The following is a 15,103-nucleotide window of genomic DNA, read 5'->3' on the forward strand; positions in this document are numbered from 1 at the left end:
TGTTGACTTTCTTTTAACGTAAGTTCCATTGATATATTTTTCGTTATAGACTGTAAATTTCTCATTTAACTCGTCAATCGCGACTGTTCGATTCGCAAAGCCCATATTTGTGACCTGACCAGCGTGTATTCCTTCTCTTCCAACAGCGGCCTCGTATAGCTTTCAAGAATATTTTTAAAGGTTTTTTTTACATAATCATATCCAAATGTATCATAAAGAATTTTAGTGACCTCAAATTTTTTTATTGCTTTTGTTCATATGTTTTAAGATTTTGCAAACTCGGAACTACTTTTTACGTCGCAATTACAAAGGGGCTGTGAAACATCCCTGCGTGTTAGGTAGTGAACCTGTACGTTTCAAGGTTTTACATTACACAAACAAGTATTTAGTAACTAGGACATTCCGTGTGCCTCGAAAAATGTCATGTGACGGGAGGAAGGAGATATTTTCACTCGACACATGAAATATCCTCTTTTAATCCGTGTGTCGTACAAGGCTGATCTCCTTTCATTCGTTTTGAATTGATAACTGTGACCTCCGTCACATAAGAACTTTTTTCATTCATAAAAAAAAAATCACGTGACGTCATTCATTTTACAAAACGTTTTACAACCACGAGGCAGAACTGAGGGAATTTCATTAAAGCTAGAGACATTTAAACCAAGCGAGACAGTCACACGCTTCAAATTAGCTTTGCATTCTATTTAAGTTATGCATATAGAGCTGCTACATTTGCAATGTAAGATTCGTTTGTTGTTTAACGCCGCACTCATGCATCAATATTCCAGCAATATGACGGCGGTCTGTAAATAATCGAGTCTGGAACAGACAATCCAGTGGTCGACATCATGATCGATCCACACATTTTAGGTATGATGACATGCATCGACCAAGTCAGCGAGTCCACCCGATCCCGTTAGCTGAAGACCTATTCTACCCCGGATCTTCACGGGTCCATTGTACATGAACAGTAGAGCCGGTGTGACGCGGGACTATGTGGAGAACGATGTTATTCACCATGTTGAAAGTAATAATTACTTTGTAGACTTTTTACACAATTTGAGATGGAAAGTTATTCATGTGATAAATTACTAAATAACTTTGGAACTTTTGAAATTGTGTTCATTTCAGAACATACATATTGTGAAAGGAAGATTTGGAACTGACTATCAAATCGGTGACTGTACATTTATGGGGCATTTAGTGAGTGAGTGAGTTGGGTTTAACGCCGCTTTTAACAGTATTCTTGTTATATCACGGCGTGTCAGCTTAATGTGGGAGGAAATCCCGAAGTGATGCAGGCCTCAAACGTTTACCTCTTCGGAGAAACCCTAGAGCACGGGTATGGTGCTGACAAACCAAGAAACATAATCGGGGCGAACCGGGCTTCGAACCCAGAATCATAGGTTTCTGACGTGCCCAAGGGACGCAACTCTGCACAGCGAATCACGAGCACGGGAATGGTGCTGACAAACCAAGAAACATAATCGGGGCGAACCGGGATTCGAACCCATGACATGTCAAGGTTATGTGCAAGAACTGACAATTGACCAGCCAAAAGATCACCAGATCAGAACATTTTTAAATGCGATGTTTCATGAAAGTTCGATAAGTACTATTTCATAGTGATAACCCTTAATGTAAAAACAAATTATTATCTATCACTTCAACCCTTAATGTAAATAAATTACATTAAGAGTATTTTTTACATAAAGAGCTGTAACAAGGGTGAACCTGCAACCCTTAATGTAAAATATTTTTACATTAAGAGTATTTTTTACATGAATGGTTGTAACAACGCCTATTCCATCTCGTATATTTCAAACTAAGCTGCGATACATACATATCCTTCAATTCATCATAGGCTACATTTTAGAATCAAATGACAAATGGTCGTTAAGGTATGAGGCAGTATTTTGTTCGCTCACAGTTTCCGAAAAGCTGCTAAATAAAAAAAAATCTTCACGCAGTACTTTTTTCGATGTAAGATAAACAGCAAAGAAAATTGCTGTTTTACAACCCGGACAACACTTAGCGGTGTCTTTTGTCAAACCGGTTTAATTTTTTCAGTTACATGTACACCATCAGATAAAAAATCTAATGTTCTACATTTCTGCGTGATTTATAGACGGAGACAGATCCAGTCCCGCGCGCAGTGCAATTGTCGCACAACCTTATCTTTTCAGATCTTATGAAAATGTGCGTCAGAAATATAACTCGGCATTCAACGGATTATTTAAAACTCAACCCAGCCTCTCCATAGAAACATTGTAACCATGTCAAAGGGTATCGTGTCACCACCTGTCTCGATTAACGCGACATCGTCGCTTTCCAATCTACACCGCCGAAATAACGTGGAGATATATTGCTGGTGCGTCGTGATGTGATTCCTACAGCATTTACGTTCATTCTGCACGTGCAAATACAACTGAGATCCACATCCCAGAGATCAACTGTCTGCGTCATAAAAGGTCACTAAAAGGAAAATGACATCAGCTATTTCAACAATTATTTCCGGTCCGCTGACATCAATAAGCAATTCTTATTTGCCCAAAGGTTAATCTGTTGAATGTTCTATATATAGACTAAAAACACCGCCGCAAGAGGTACAACGGCACCCAAATCCATTGGATTCCCATTATTTACCGGTGTGTCACGTGATATGTGTTTACGTTTTGTCTGCACGTGATTTACGGCGGAAGTGTCTATCGTAGTTATTTGAGCTGATTATTGTCCTCGGGTATCGCTCACACAACTGCTGCTGGTTTATTTGAAGATACAGTGTTATTGTTCAACTTTGTGTTATTAATGTACAGAGCGCGCGACACCTGTTGATCGTCACAATACAACACGGACCCGTTACAAGTTAATTGTACGATCACTTGTCACACGCGAGCTTCCTCTGGGACAGGTTGATTGACAAGGGATGTCACCTCGGCTAGCTCGTGAGTATCACTTAACAAATGCATACCTGCTTGTCCGAGAGCCAGTGGTCATTGTTTGTCAGAAGTGACCATTAATAATTGTGTCTGGGTCAGATTTTAGATTAAATTAGAAAATGAATAATTCACCAGTTGGTTTAGCGGTACTAAGAGTTAGACGGGGCATAGTCACTGTCTGCTCCTCCTACACGAGGACTCGGGTCATTTCCCGACTGTTCTCCCTTCCGTCATCCGGAGATAACATCAAACATGAACGCTTTTGATTATTGCGTTAGGTTTGTAATGTTTCGTATAGAGTCTAATTTTATTATAGTTTGTATAACTTTGTAAAATATAATTTTATTATAGTTTGTATATCTTTGTAAAATATACACCGTACAATGAATGATGATTATCTCCTTTTTTGTGTGTGGCATGGTGTTTATAGCCTGGGCCTCGTTCCTCAAAGCAATCATAGCGCTACAATGATCTTAAGCCTATGTTAAAGTATGGGACTTACGATCACCTTAGCGCTAAAATTGCCTTGAGGAACGGGGGTCCTGGTGTTTATGGTCTGATGTGTTTGTTATGTATGTCAATGTGTAAAAGTCCCGTGAAGATCCGGGGTAGAATAGGTCTTCACCAACTTATGCATGTATTAAGAGGCGATAAACAGGATCAGATGGTCAGGCTCGCTGAATTTTTGATGCATGTCATCGTATCCCAATTACGTTGATCGATGCTCTTAATGTCAGTCACTGGATTGTCTGGTCCAGACTCGATTATTTACAGACCACTGTCATGTAGCTGGAATATTGCTGAGTGCAGCGTTTAACAACAAAAAACAATGTGTTAAATCAGTCAATGTGTAAAATGACTTCAATATTGATTCATATTTATATTTATATACAGTAGGTATCTAGTATCTGCTCAAATGCGGTTTTATTTGTTCCCTGACAAGTGGATTTGTTCCACATTCGAGTTATCAATCTCAACTCCTGGGGAGTATACAACCCAAGCTGCCTACGGGCGCAAGAGCGTTTTAACATCCACCTCACATAAGGTACCCATTCCCTGCTGGGTGAACAGAGGCACATTTGAACTTAGTCACTTGCCCGGGATGACACCACTTTTGACACTTGTATTTTAGGTGTATGTTCGTATTCGTGTTTCCACCAATTGGTCATCTACCATCGGATCACAAGGCTGAATAACAACCCGGTCACTTTCAATTTACAAAATGGCAAAATATTTCAGTCATTTTGTCAATGTATGTAATTGTGATAACAAATTCCAAACATTTCGATGTTGAATTTCATCACCCAGTGACTGCAAAAAATTTGATTAAAACAAAAGTCTTAAAGGGGGGGGCGGGGAAGCTTCTAATCCTGGCATAATTAGTCTATTTTGGTGTTTTAAAGCCCTCTTGAAGTTCTTTATAATTTGTAGTCAATCTGACAGATTTTTCAGTCAATTTGTAAAATGACTGAAATATTTAGGCCTTTTGTAATTTGCCTGAGTGAATCACATTTACACACTGACAGATTGTACACTGATTTGACTGTAACATATATATGTCAGTCAGTGAAATAGTTTTCATTATGTTTGATATGCAAGCCTGGTCATTTTGGATATGGTACCACTTTCTGGTAACCATGGTAATGCTTTGAAAATCCCGACTTTCTGGAGGTTTCTGTTGTCATCTTTTGTCAGTTTTGGGTCATTACTTAAAGATAAACACAAGGCCCAAAGACATTTATGACATTTTGTCAAGCTGCGGAAGAACCTGACAAGAGCTGAATTTGTGTTTTTGATATTCAAATGCTTTCCAGTTGACTGTGTTCCAGCAATGCATGGAGTCTTCCTATACATGACATCCTGACCTTGTCAGCTGTCTGACAGGGTTACCGGTAGTCTCTCAGTCATGTGGTCAAAGGTTCAAATGCCATCTTGGTGCTCTGGCATCTTATGGCCCCTACATGTGGTGTCATTAATTACCCCTGTGTATTACCACCAGAAAAGATGTAGATGAAGACCCCCAGTTAAACTCAAGGAAAGGTGTGGATGGATTACCTCCATGAAAGAAGTGGATGAATTACCTCCATGAAAGGTGTGGATGGATTACCTCCATGAAAGAAGTGGATGGATTACCTCCAGGAAAGGTGTGGATGAATTAGCACCAGTAAAGGATGGGATGGATTATCTCCAGTAAAGGTGTGGATGGATTATCTCCATGAAAGGTGTGGATGGATTACCTCCATGAAAGGTGTGGATGAATTAGCACCTGTAAAGGTGCGGATGAATTATCTCCAGTAAAAGTGTGGATGGATTATCTCCATGAAAGGTGCGGATGGATTATCTCCAGGAAAGGTATGGATGGATAACCTCCATGAAAGGTATGGATGGATTACCTCCAGGAAAGGTGCGGATGGATTACCACCAGTAAAGGTGTTGATGGATTACCACCAGTAAAGGTGTTGATGGATTACCACCAGTAAAAGTGTGGATGGATTACCACCTGTAAAGATGATGATGGATTATCTCCATGAAAGGTGTGGATGGATTATCTTCATGAAAGGTGTTGATGGATTACCTCCAGGAAAGGTATCAATGGATTATCTCCATGAAAGGTGTGGATGGATTACTTCCATGAAAGGTGTGGATGGATTACCTCCAGGAAAGGAATGGATGGATTATCTCCATGAAAGGTGTGGATGAATTACCCCCATGAAAGGTGTGGATGGATTATCTTCAGGAAAGGTGTGGATGGATTACCTCCATGAAAGGTGAAGATGGATTACCTCCAGGAAAGGAATGGATGAATTTTCTCCACGAAAGGTGTAGATGAATTAGCACCAGTTGGGTGTAGATGGATTACCTCCATGAAAGGTGTGGATGGATTACCTCCATGAAAGGTGTGGATGGATTACCTCCATGAAAGGTATCGATGGATTATCGATGGAAACCGTTCAGTATTTCTTCAACAAACTTTGAGTTTCCATGGCAACAAAATATATATACATAACTAGCTGATATATTCACGACAAGTATTTATCAATGCGGTGTAGAACGAAAGCTTTGCAAGTCTTGCTTAGTTTTCTTTAGGAGTGCCACACCTCATGTTAGCTTACCAAGTTGCCGTGCTACCTCCTTTCAATGCCTGTCATAATTTAGTGAAGTATTACGGTGTAGTCAAACTGCTTTAGCATATAAAGCGCCATATTTTGTTTAAAGGTTGTTGTTGGTGATTTTGTAAATTCGGATGGACCATCCACTCAAAACACTTAGACTGAACCCATGCCGCTTCACTTAATATATATGCTAACATCAAAGAGTTCATATTTTATTTTGTTATGGTAGAATGGAGATAAGCATTCTGTGTTTTCAATGCAGAGCTATGTTACCTGTAGATTAAACCAAGCTATATTTAACATTTTAAACCTCATGCTGCACTTTCGGTTCCAAATTCCACTAAATCTGCAGGTAACCTATCCCTCCATTGAAGACACAGTATGGTTATCCCCTAATTCAATGGGCACTTTGAATTATCAACAAATTGTTTGAATGAGGTTGATCAATATAATTAACTTGCCATCACATGATGAAACACATTTTCCTATCTGTCATTACATTTTCATAAAGGATCATTGCTTGCGACACCTGAATCATTCAGAACCGAAGATATTAACCACCTTAATTTTGTGTGAATTACTGTGTGAATTTTTATCACCCTGGCCTATAATTCAGGGGATATAGTCAACGCCTTGTCTGTCTTATTATTTCATTTCCGGAGCACAACTCGAAAACCAGAATTTTTCAACAAAAATTGGCACATATATCAAACCGATCCTGAAATGGTACCTTTTGCTACTTATGGATATAAGACATTTTTATTTTTCTCTATTTCCATGGAAACAAATTGTACTTAGTCTCAATAGGGGGTGGATTTTATTTCCGGAAGCATAACTCAAAATCTTTCCATCTTTCATCAAAACTTGTCTGTATACTGTAAATCTTGAAATTAACGTGAGCGGGAATTAAGTGCGAGTGGTCTTTATTCGCATTAATGAAACTTCGCATTTATGTCTCCAAAATGACAATCAACAATGACGGCCTCACTGTGGATAGTGGAAATACCAACTTGAATATATACACAAACACGGTTTATTGAGCAGCAGTTGTAACAAGGCAATAACTATGCCATTAGCAGAATAGGAATTACGCAGTGGGCGTACCCACCCATGTCAAACTGGGCATCATTGACCACTCCAATCATTGAACTGTTGGTCCAATTATTTAATTGCCTTTGAACTTCCTCAATGCCAGTCAACAGAATAAACATATACACTGTGTGTCGTTTCTGGAGCAGAACTAAAAAACTATACAACATTTTTCATCCAAACTTGGTACATGCATTAATCGAGGGCTGAAGTGGTGCCTTTTGCTGTTTAGGAATTTTACGCCAAAAATCTTTTTCCTGTTTCCATGGCAACAATTTTGAATTTCACTTTCATAGTGGTGTGTTTGTCCAGACCGTATCTCTAAAAGTAATAGGAATTCTTTCATGAAATTGTGCACACACAAAGACCAGGTTGTCAACCGGTGCCTTTTGGTATTAAGGGATTTTCAGAACTTATATTGGTTCCATTTCCATGGCAACAAGTTTGTCTTTGACTATGTTCATATTGACATAGAAATACAAAGTTCTGAATCCAAAATTCATGGTATTGTTTTGATAGGTCAATAACTACTCGTGTATACAGACAGACAGATTAGATAGAAATCCTCTCATTACATTGGACTTAAAGTAACAGTCAGATGATTTGTTCTTTCTAATTTGTCGGTTCAGGGGGATTTGTCATCTTATCATGCTTATGATTCTTGTTTTTTCTGTGCCAGAGGTGTGAAAGAAGAGACCATTGCATATTCCTTGTTTAAAACTTCTCTTCGAGTTTTGGGGAGGTGGGGTCGCCTACTGGTTAAAGCGTTCGCTCGTCACACCGAAGGCCCGGGTTTGATTCCCCACAACTCTTTGAGTTTTGAGCTGATTCTTAATTTCTAACAAATCGGAAAATATTGCATGTCTTTTGTGGATGGAACAGACATAGGGTGGGGACCCCCAGCATGGAAATCAGCATGGCCTTGCCAGGCTTTGCTTTAGGCATCAGTATCTGTGTCAGTAATCTACATTCATATGTTAGTTATGTGAGTACGTAAAATCCTCAAGAATTTGATGTCTTCAGGGACGTCAAGTTATCTGCAGTTGTAGTTTCTGTGAAGAAATATGCTGTCAGTGAGAATTAATCTGATGTCTTTTGCCCTATGATATATATATATATATATATATATATAAATATATATAAATACTTTAAATTTGTCGTCTTAAATTCGATGAGAAATATTTTGACTGAACAATTGTAAGGCGTATGAAATTCAATTGCAATGGACAAAGCAAATAAAAGAGCTTAATTTCTCATGGAGTTTTCCTCATGTCAAAAATATAACTGCCAATGAAAAGGGCTAATATTTTTACAATTGATGACTTGAAATGCATATTTAATTATTGCTCAAGATGTAAATGTTCGATAGCTATTATATATATAATGGGATCATTTTAGTGTTTTGTGTTTTAAATATTATTATTCAAAACAATTCCTTCAATATGTTTGGTAGATATAGTTGTAGATACTGTGTGAATTATGAAGTAAGTAAACACATGACCGAACCATATTGAAACATATCTCAAGAGCAGAACGAAATTAATGTCAACCCGCAAAGATTCTGGGTTAGAATTGGTCTTCAACAACCCATGCTTGTCGTAACAAGTGAGTAAAGGGATAGGGTGGTGGTCAGACTCACCGATTTGTTTGATGCATGTCATTGTATCCCAATTGAGAAGATTGATGTTAGTCACTTGATGTCTGGTCCAGACTCGATTATTTACAGACCGCCACCATATAGCCCCAAAGTATTATGTTTTCTTTTTCAGTCTTCAAGCAAACCAAGTTTCAACATTTTCCTATGAAGACCGGAGTCTGAGCATATTCCGCCAGAGCCTGATGGCTTCCTCTGATGACTGTGACAGCGGACGCTGCTCCCCGAGTACAGGGCCGGATGGGTATGAGTTTGTGGATAGCATCAACACCATCAATGACATTAAGGAAGCGGACCGCATCATGCACATCCTTCAGGATACATATGACCCCCAACTCTTGAAGAAGTCATTGTTGAGGCTACAGAGACTCTTCAAAAATGGTAAGGAGCTGGAGTATAGTGGTGAAAGGTTCAGTTGTCAAAACATTGAGTTTGATCCTCATATTATGGTCTATTGTTAGTGTGTCTGGCCTCACCTCACCTCACCTCACCTCACCTCACCTCACCTCACCTCACCTCACCTCACCTCACCTCACCACCTCACCTCACCTCACCTCACCTCACCTCACCTCACCTCATCACCCAACCCGTGCATGTGGGTTTCTCCAAAGTGGTAAACCATTAAGACCTGCATCACTTCAGGCTTTTCCCCCATGTTAAGCTGACACGCCGTGATGTAACTACAATACTGTTCAGAGTGATGCTGTTCACTCTCACTCACTCACTCACTCACTCGCTCGCCCCGCCCACCCAAACACCCACCCACCCACTGTCGCCCGCGCCCGCCTGCCCCATACCCACTCACTCACTCACTCACTCACTCACTCACTCACTCACTCTCTCTGTTCAGTGATGGTCAAGAAGTTCCTGGAGGACAACCAGATCCACCTTGGGGTGCTGGATGTTATGAAGCACCTCAGCTCCTTCCCCGACATACAGCAGGTAAGACGCTCCATCCCACTTTTTTACTGATGGAAAAAACAATATCGGATCCATTTGACAATTTCTTTACTCGAAATATTTGGAGCAAAATAAGTAGCTGGAGGTGAAATTTGTTTTATTCATGACAACATAATGTTAAAGTAAGTTTCAGACATGTAAAACTTCTCAGTTAATGTACGCATCCGAGATATGTTTTGCCCCGAGAAACCAGACAACTGTGCTACAACTGTGTGTAGACCACTAATATCAAGTTGTAATATTTCAGGTACTATATACGCTACAATCTCGTGTCCATTTTAGGTCTAGACATTGAAATTAGAGACTTAAAGCATAACTGAGACAGTGTCTGTATTTAGGTTAACCGTCAACTGCTAGATTAATATATATCACAAAATTTGAGTTCAAAGTGAAACTTAAATAAAAACTGCTAAGCCTTATAAGGCTCCCTTTAAAATTACTATGGGGGCGGTCGGGTAGCCTAGTGGTTAAAGCGTTCGCTCGCCACGCCGAAGACCCGGGTTCGATTCCCGACATGGGTACAATGTGTGAAGCCCATTTCTGGTGTCCCCCGCCGTGATATTGCTGGAATATTGCTAAAAGCGGCGTAAAACCATACTCACTCACTCACTAAAATTGCTGTGTGAAAAAGAGTTCATAATTATAGCATTTGTTTTTATGGATGGTAATGAGTGAGAGAGTCAGTATGTCTTTACGCCACTATTAGCATTATTCCAGCAAAATCACGGCGGGACACCAGAAATGGTGATGGTCACTACAAGGGATGTGGTAGATAAACATTTCCAGGCATAAAGTTTGTCATACAAATATGTGTGTACTGGACAATGTTGACAAAATATGAATTTGTCATAGACGTTCCTTCAGAAGTAAACATACCTGCATCCACCTACTTTGAATACTGGCCTAACTGGCCTCTTTGTCATTTGCTTGCTGAAGTTTGATAAAATCATGACAAACATATTTTGTGTCATTGTGCTGAAATTACATTACCAATATTGCTAATCAATGAGGCATTGTGAGATAATGATGATTATAAATAATGTGACCTTATACGCAAATTGATCAGAAAATGAACGCCAATCTTTCCCAATAACTCACAAGGTCATTCTTGAAAATATAATTCAAATGAAATCAGCTCAAAGTGATGGATTTGAAGTTAGAGTTTGATGTACCCTTTAAAGGTTGGTGGTGCCCCCTTGTTGTTGTGAAATTGTCTGACATCCAATGGACATGACGCCATCCTTTATAGATTGGTCTTCAGCTGCTGTGTCAGTTCATAGATGAGAGCCTTGCCTTGGAGAAAAGTCTCAAGAATGAACATGTTCACAGGTGAGTGGTAGTCCACATCAATGTCAGTGTGTCTTGTTTCCTTGTTTCTTGAATCCCTGTTCTAAGATTGTACAGTTGCTTGTTGTTAAGTAAAACTAGCAACAACAGTTAAAGATCTACCTTTGGGTCCTGATGGTGTCCTTCTTTAATTATCATCATTTGAAAACCAGAAAATCTGTTTGTTACATCAGTGATGTAAGTTGTGCTGCTGATGTTGCTGAGGTGAGCAACATGGTCTACCTCTTTCGGATGTTACTGAGGTGAACTGCAGGGCCTGTTTGTTGCCGATGTAGCTGACGTGAACTGCAGGGCCTGTTTGTTGCCGATGTTACCGAGGTGAGCTACAGGGCCTGTTTGTTGCCGATGTAGCCGAGGTGAGCTACAGGGCCTGTTTGTTGCCGATGTTACCGAGGTGAGCTACAGGGCCTGTTTGTTGCCGATGTAGCTGAGGTGAGCTACAGGGCCTGTTTGTTGCCGATGTAGCTGAGGTGAGCTACAGGGCCTGTTTGTTGCCGATGTAGCTGAGGTGAGCTACAGGGCCTGTTTGTTGCCGATGTAGCTGAGGTGAGCTACAGGGCCTGTTTGTTGCTGATGTAGCTGAGGTGAACTGCAGGGCCTGTTTGTTGCTGATGTTGCCGTGGTGAGGTACAGGGCCTGTTTGTTGCTGATGTTGCCGTGGTGAGGTACATGGTCTATATGTTGCTGATGTTGCCGTGGTGAGGTACATGGTCTATATGTTGCTGATGTTGCCGTGGTGGGGTACATGGTCTATATGTTGCTGATGTTGCCGCGATGAGCTACATGGTCCATATGTTGCTGATGTTGCCGCGGTGAGCTACATGGTTTATATGTTGCTGATGTTACCTTGGTGAGGTACAGGGCCTGTTTGTTGCTGATGTTGCCGTGGAGAGGTACAAGGCCTGTTTGTTGCTGATGTTGCCGTGGTGAGGTACATGGTCTATATGTTGCTGATGTTACCACAGTGAACTACATGGTCTATATGTTGCTGATGTTACCGTGGTGAGCTACATGGTCTATATGTTGCTGATGTTACCGTGGTGAGCTACATGGTCTATACGTTGCTGATGTTGCTGCGGTGAGCTACATGGTCTATATGTTGCTAATGTTACCACAGTGAGCTACATGGTCTATATGTTGCTGATGTTACCACAGTGAACTACATGGTCTATATGTTGCTGATGTTGCCGCAGTGAGCTACATGGTCTATATGTTGCTAATGTTACCACAGTGAGCTTCATGGTCTATATGTTGCTGATGTTACCGTGGTGAGCTACATGGTCTATATGTTGCTGATGTTACCATAGTGAGCTACATGGTCTATATGTTGCTGATGTTGCCGTGGTGAGCTACATGGTCTATATGTTGCTGATGTTGCCGCAGTGAGCTACATGGTCTATTTGTTGCTGATGTTACCGTGGTGAGCTACATGGTTTATATGTTGCTGATGTTACCATAGTGAGCTACATGGTCTATATATTGCTGATGTTGCCGTGGTGAGCTACATGGTCTATTTGTTGCTGATGTTACCGTGGTGAGCTACATGGTTTATATGTTGCTGATGTTACCATAGTGAGCTACATGGTTTATATGTTGCTGATGTTACCATAGTGAGCTACATGGTCTATATGTTGCTGATGTTACCATAGTGAGCTACATGGTCTATATGTTGCTGATGTTGCCGCAGTGAGCTACATGGTCTATATGTTGCTGATGTTGCCACAGTGAGCTACATGGTCTATATGTTGCTGATGTTACCACAGTGAGCTACATGGTCTATATGTTGCTGATGTTGCCGCAGTGAGCTACATGGTCTATATGTTGCTGATGTTGCCGCGGTGAGCTACATGGTCTATTTGTTGCTGATGTTGCCGCAGTGAGCTACATGGTCTATTTGTTGCTGATGTTACCGTGGTGAGCTACCTGGTCTATATGTTGCTAATGTTGCTGCGGTGAGCTACATGGTCTATATGTTGCTGATGTTGCCACGGTGAACTACCTGGTCTATATGTTGCTGATGTTACCGTGGTGAGCTACATGGTCTATTTGTTGCTGATGTTGCCGCAGTGAGCTACATGGTCTATATGTTGCTGATGTTGCCGTAGTGAGCTACCTGGTCTATATGCTGCTAATGTTGCCGTAGTGAGCTACCTGGTCTATATGTTGCTAATGTTGCCGCGGTGAGCTACATGGTCTATTTGTTGCTGATGTTGCAGACACGTGCTGAAGGTGCTGAGTGAGAACATCTCTGACATCCCCATCCACCAGTGTGGGATGAAGCTGCTGGCCTGTCTCTTCGAATCAAGTCAGTTGACTTTCTAAACTTTTCATATGTCATGTTTTCATATGTTTAGTTCCTCTAAGTCCGGATACAATGCATGCAAGAAAATTTACCCCAACTAAGAGTACAAACAGAATTGGGGAAATGTTTTTTCGAAAACAATATGTGTCCAAAGTTTCATGTTTTGTTTTAAAAGGATTAGTTGATGTCATTGGTTTTATTTACAAATATTGATGTGTTCTAATATTTTTTATAACAATGAATTGTTTTGGGAAAAGTTGTAGTTTTTATTACATCTATCCATCACTTAACCAAGTCTGTTTCTCAAATGTTTTCAGAACACTGATATGATAAATCTTGAGGATGAGAATTTCTTTACCCTGTCATATGTTAATAATCTACAGCTGATATGAGTAGAGGAATATGTTTGAAACTGGTAACCATGTGTAGTTTGCGAAACATCTAGGTATGTTTCAACATTTATTGGGGAAATACATGGTTTCATAATTCAGTTTTTCTCCATAGACCTGATTTTCATAATGTATCTCAGTTCGCCCCGATTATGTCTCAAGGATTGTCAGCATGATACCCATGCTTGGGGGTTTCACCAATGTGGTAAACGTCTGAGACCTGCATCACTTCGGGCTGTCCTCCCACATCAAGCTGACATGCTGTGATATAACTGGAATACTGTTAAAAGTGGCATTAAACCCAACTCACTCATAATGTACCTTCTTGTCTGTCAAAGTATATTGCACTCCTGCTGATTCTCTCCTGAAGGATACATCCGTGTTGACCTGACCTCCACCAACCTCCTCAATGACGTCATCGATTACCTTTTCCGTGCCATCTCCAACTTCCAGGAAGATGTCGAGATTCAAGTCCATGCCCTGACCTGCCTCCGCCATATACTCCAAGAAGGTGTGTAGACCGGCAGGAGTTATTCCCCCTTTGTTTTCTTGTATGGTAATTGTTTGTTAAACCTACATAAGTGATCTATTGTGACTTTATTATGACAGGAATTTATTGAGGATTCTCGCACTATGTACACTTAAAATTAAAAAATCAGGGAAAGAAATTGATATTTTGTTTCAAACTGGATATTTTTTAGAGTTTATGGATTTTTTTAAATTCAGAGATATTTTAACATTCCATTCAATAATTAAAATATCTTGCTTTTTATTGGTGAAATATAAGTGATTTCTGCCAAGCCGTAACATTAGTTGTACCTATGAAAACATAATTTGGGAAATTTTGTGTTCTTTATTTGGAACTTTAACTGCCATTTGCTGCAGATTTTGGGAGAACTTTAACAATAATTGATTCTCAGGCAATAGCTTTTCGAAATGTCGTGTGGAGGGTTCTTTTTTTGGGGGGGGGTTGGGGTATGTTACCAAATTTGTTTACAATAATTTCGATGAAATCATGTTGTTCTTAAGTATTGTAGCATTTCACTGCTGGGGTCGTGTGTTCAAGACGCAGAAAATTGAAAGATATTACTTTTGGGGGGGATAATGGAAATATAAACGAAAAGAGCGGTGGACTTTACAATGATGCGGGCGATGCCAGAGAAGACTTTTTTTTAGCCTTAGCAGGTCCAGATAAAAACCTATAATGTCTGTAAGATGGATTGGGTGGTTTATGGTTGATTGCATGTCAATGTACTCCAACGGATTGGTGCTCACAATATCAATCACTGGATTGTCTGGTCCATACGCAA

At 40.2% G+C, this 15,103-nt stretch overlaps 1 protein-coding gene across 1 annotated transcript in view; it reads left to right on the top strand.

The window, feature by feature from the left end:
* The first annotated feature begins 2,728 nt into the window (after positions 1-2,728).
* LOC139445203 (leucine-rich repeat serine/threonine-protein kinase 2-like) overlaps positions 2,729-15,103 on the top strand; it is a 137,775-nt gene continuing 125,400 nt past the window's right edge. The window contains exons 1-6 of the mRNA XM_071226334.1: positions 2,729-2,945; positions 8,911-9,176; positions 9,646-9,737; positions 11,005-11,084; positions 13,319-13,407; positions 14,164-14,304. Coding sequence (XP_071082435.1) covers positions 8,981-9,176; positions 9,646-9,737; positions 11,005-11,084; positions 13,319-13,407; positions 14,164-14,304 — 598 coding nt within the window. The 5' untranslated portion in view covers positions 2,729-2,945; positions 8,911-8,980. The remainder of the gene's footprint in view (positions 2,946-8,910; positions 9,177-9,645; positions 9,738-11,004; positions 11,085-13,318; positions 13,408-14,163; positions 14,305-15,103) is intronic.

Source organism: Haliotis cracherodii, unplaced genomic scaffold (genome assembly GCF_022045235.1).
Source record: "Haliotis cracherodii isolate W230 unplaced genomic scaffold, xgHalCrac1.p SCAF_6, whole genome shotgun sequence".
Taxonomy (NCBI): Eukaryota; Metazoa; Mollusca; class Gastropoda; order Lepetellida; family Haliotidae; genus Haliotis; species Haliotis cracherodii.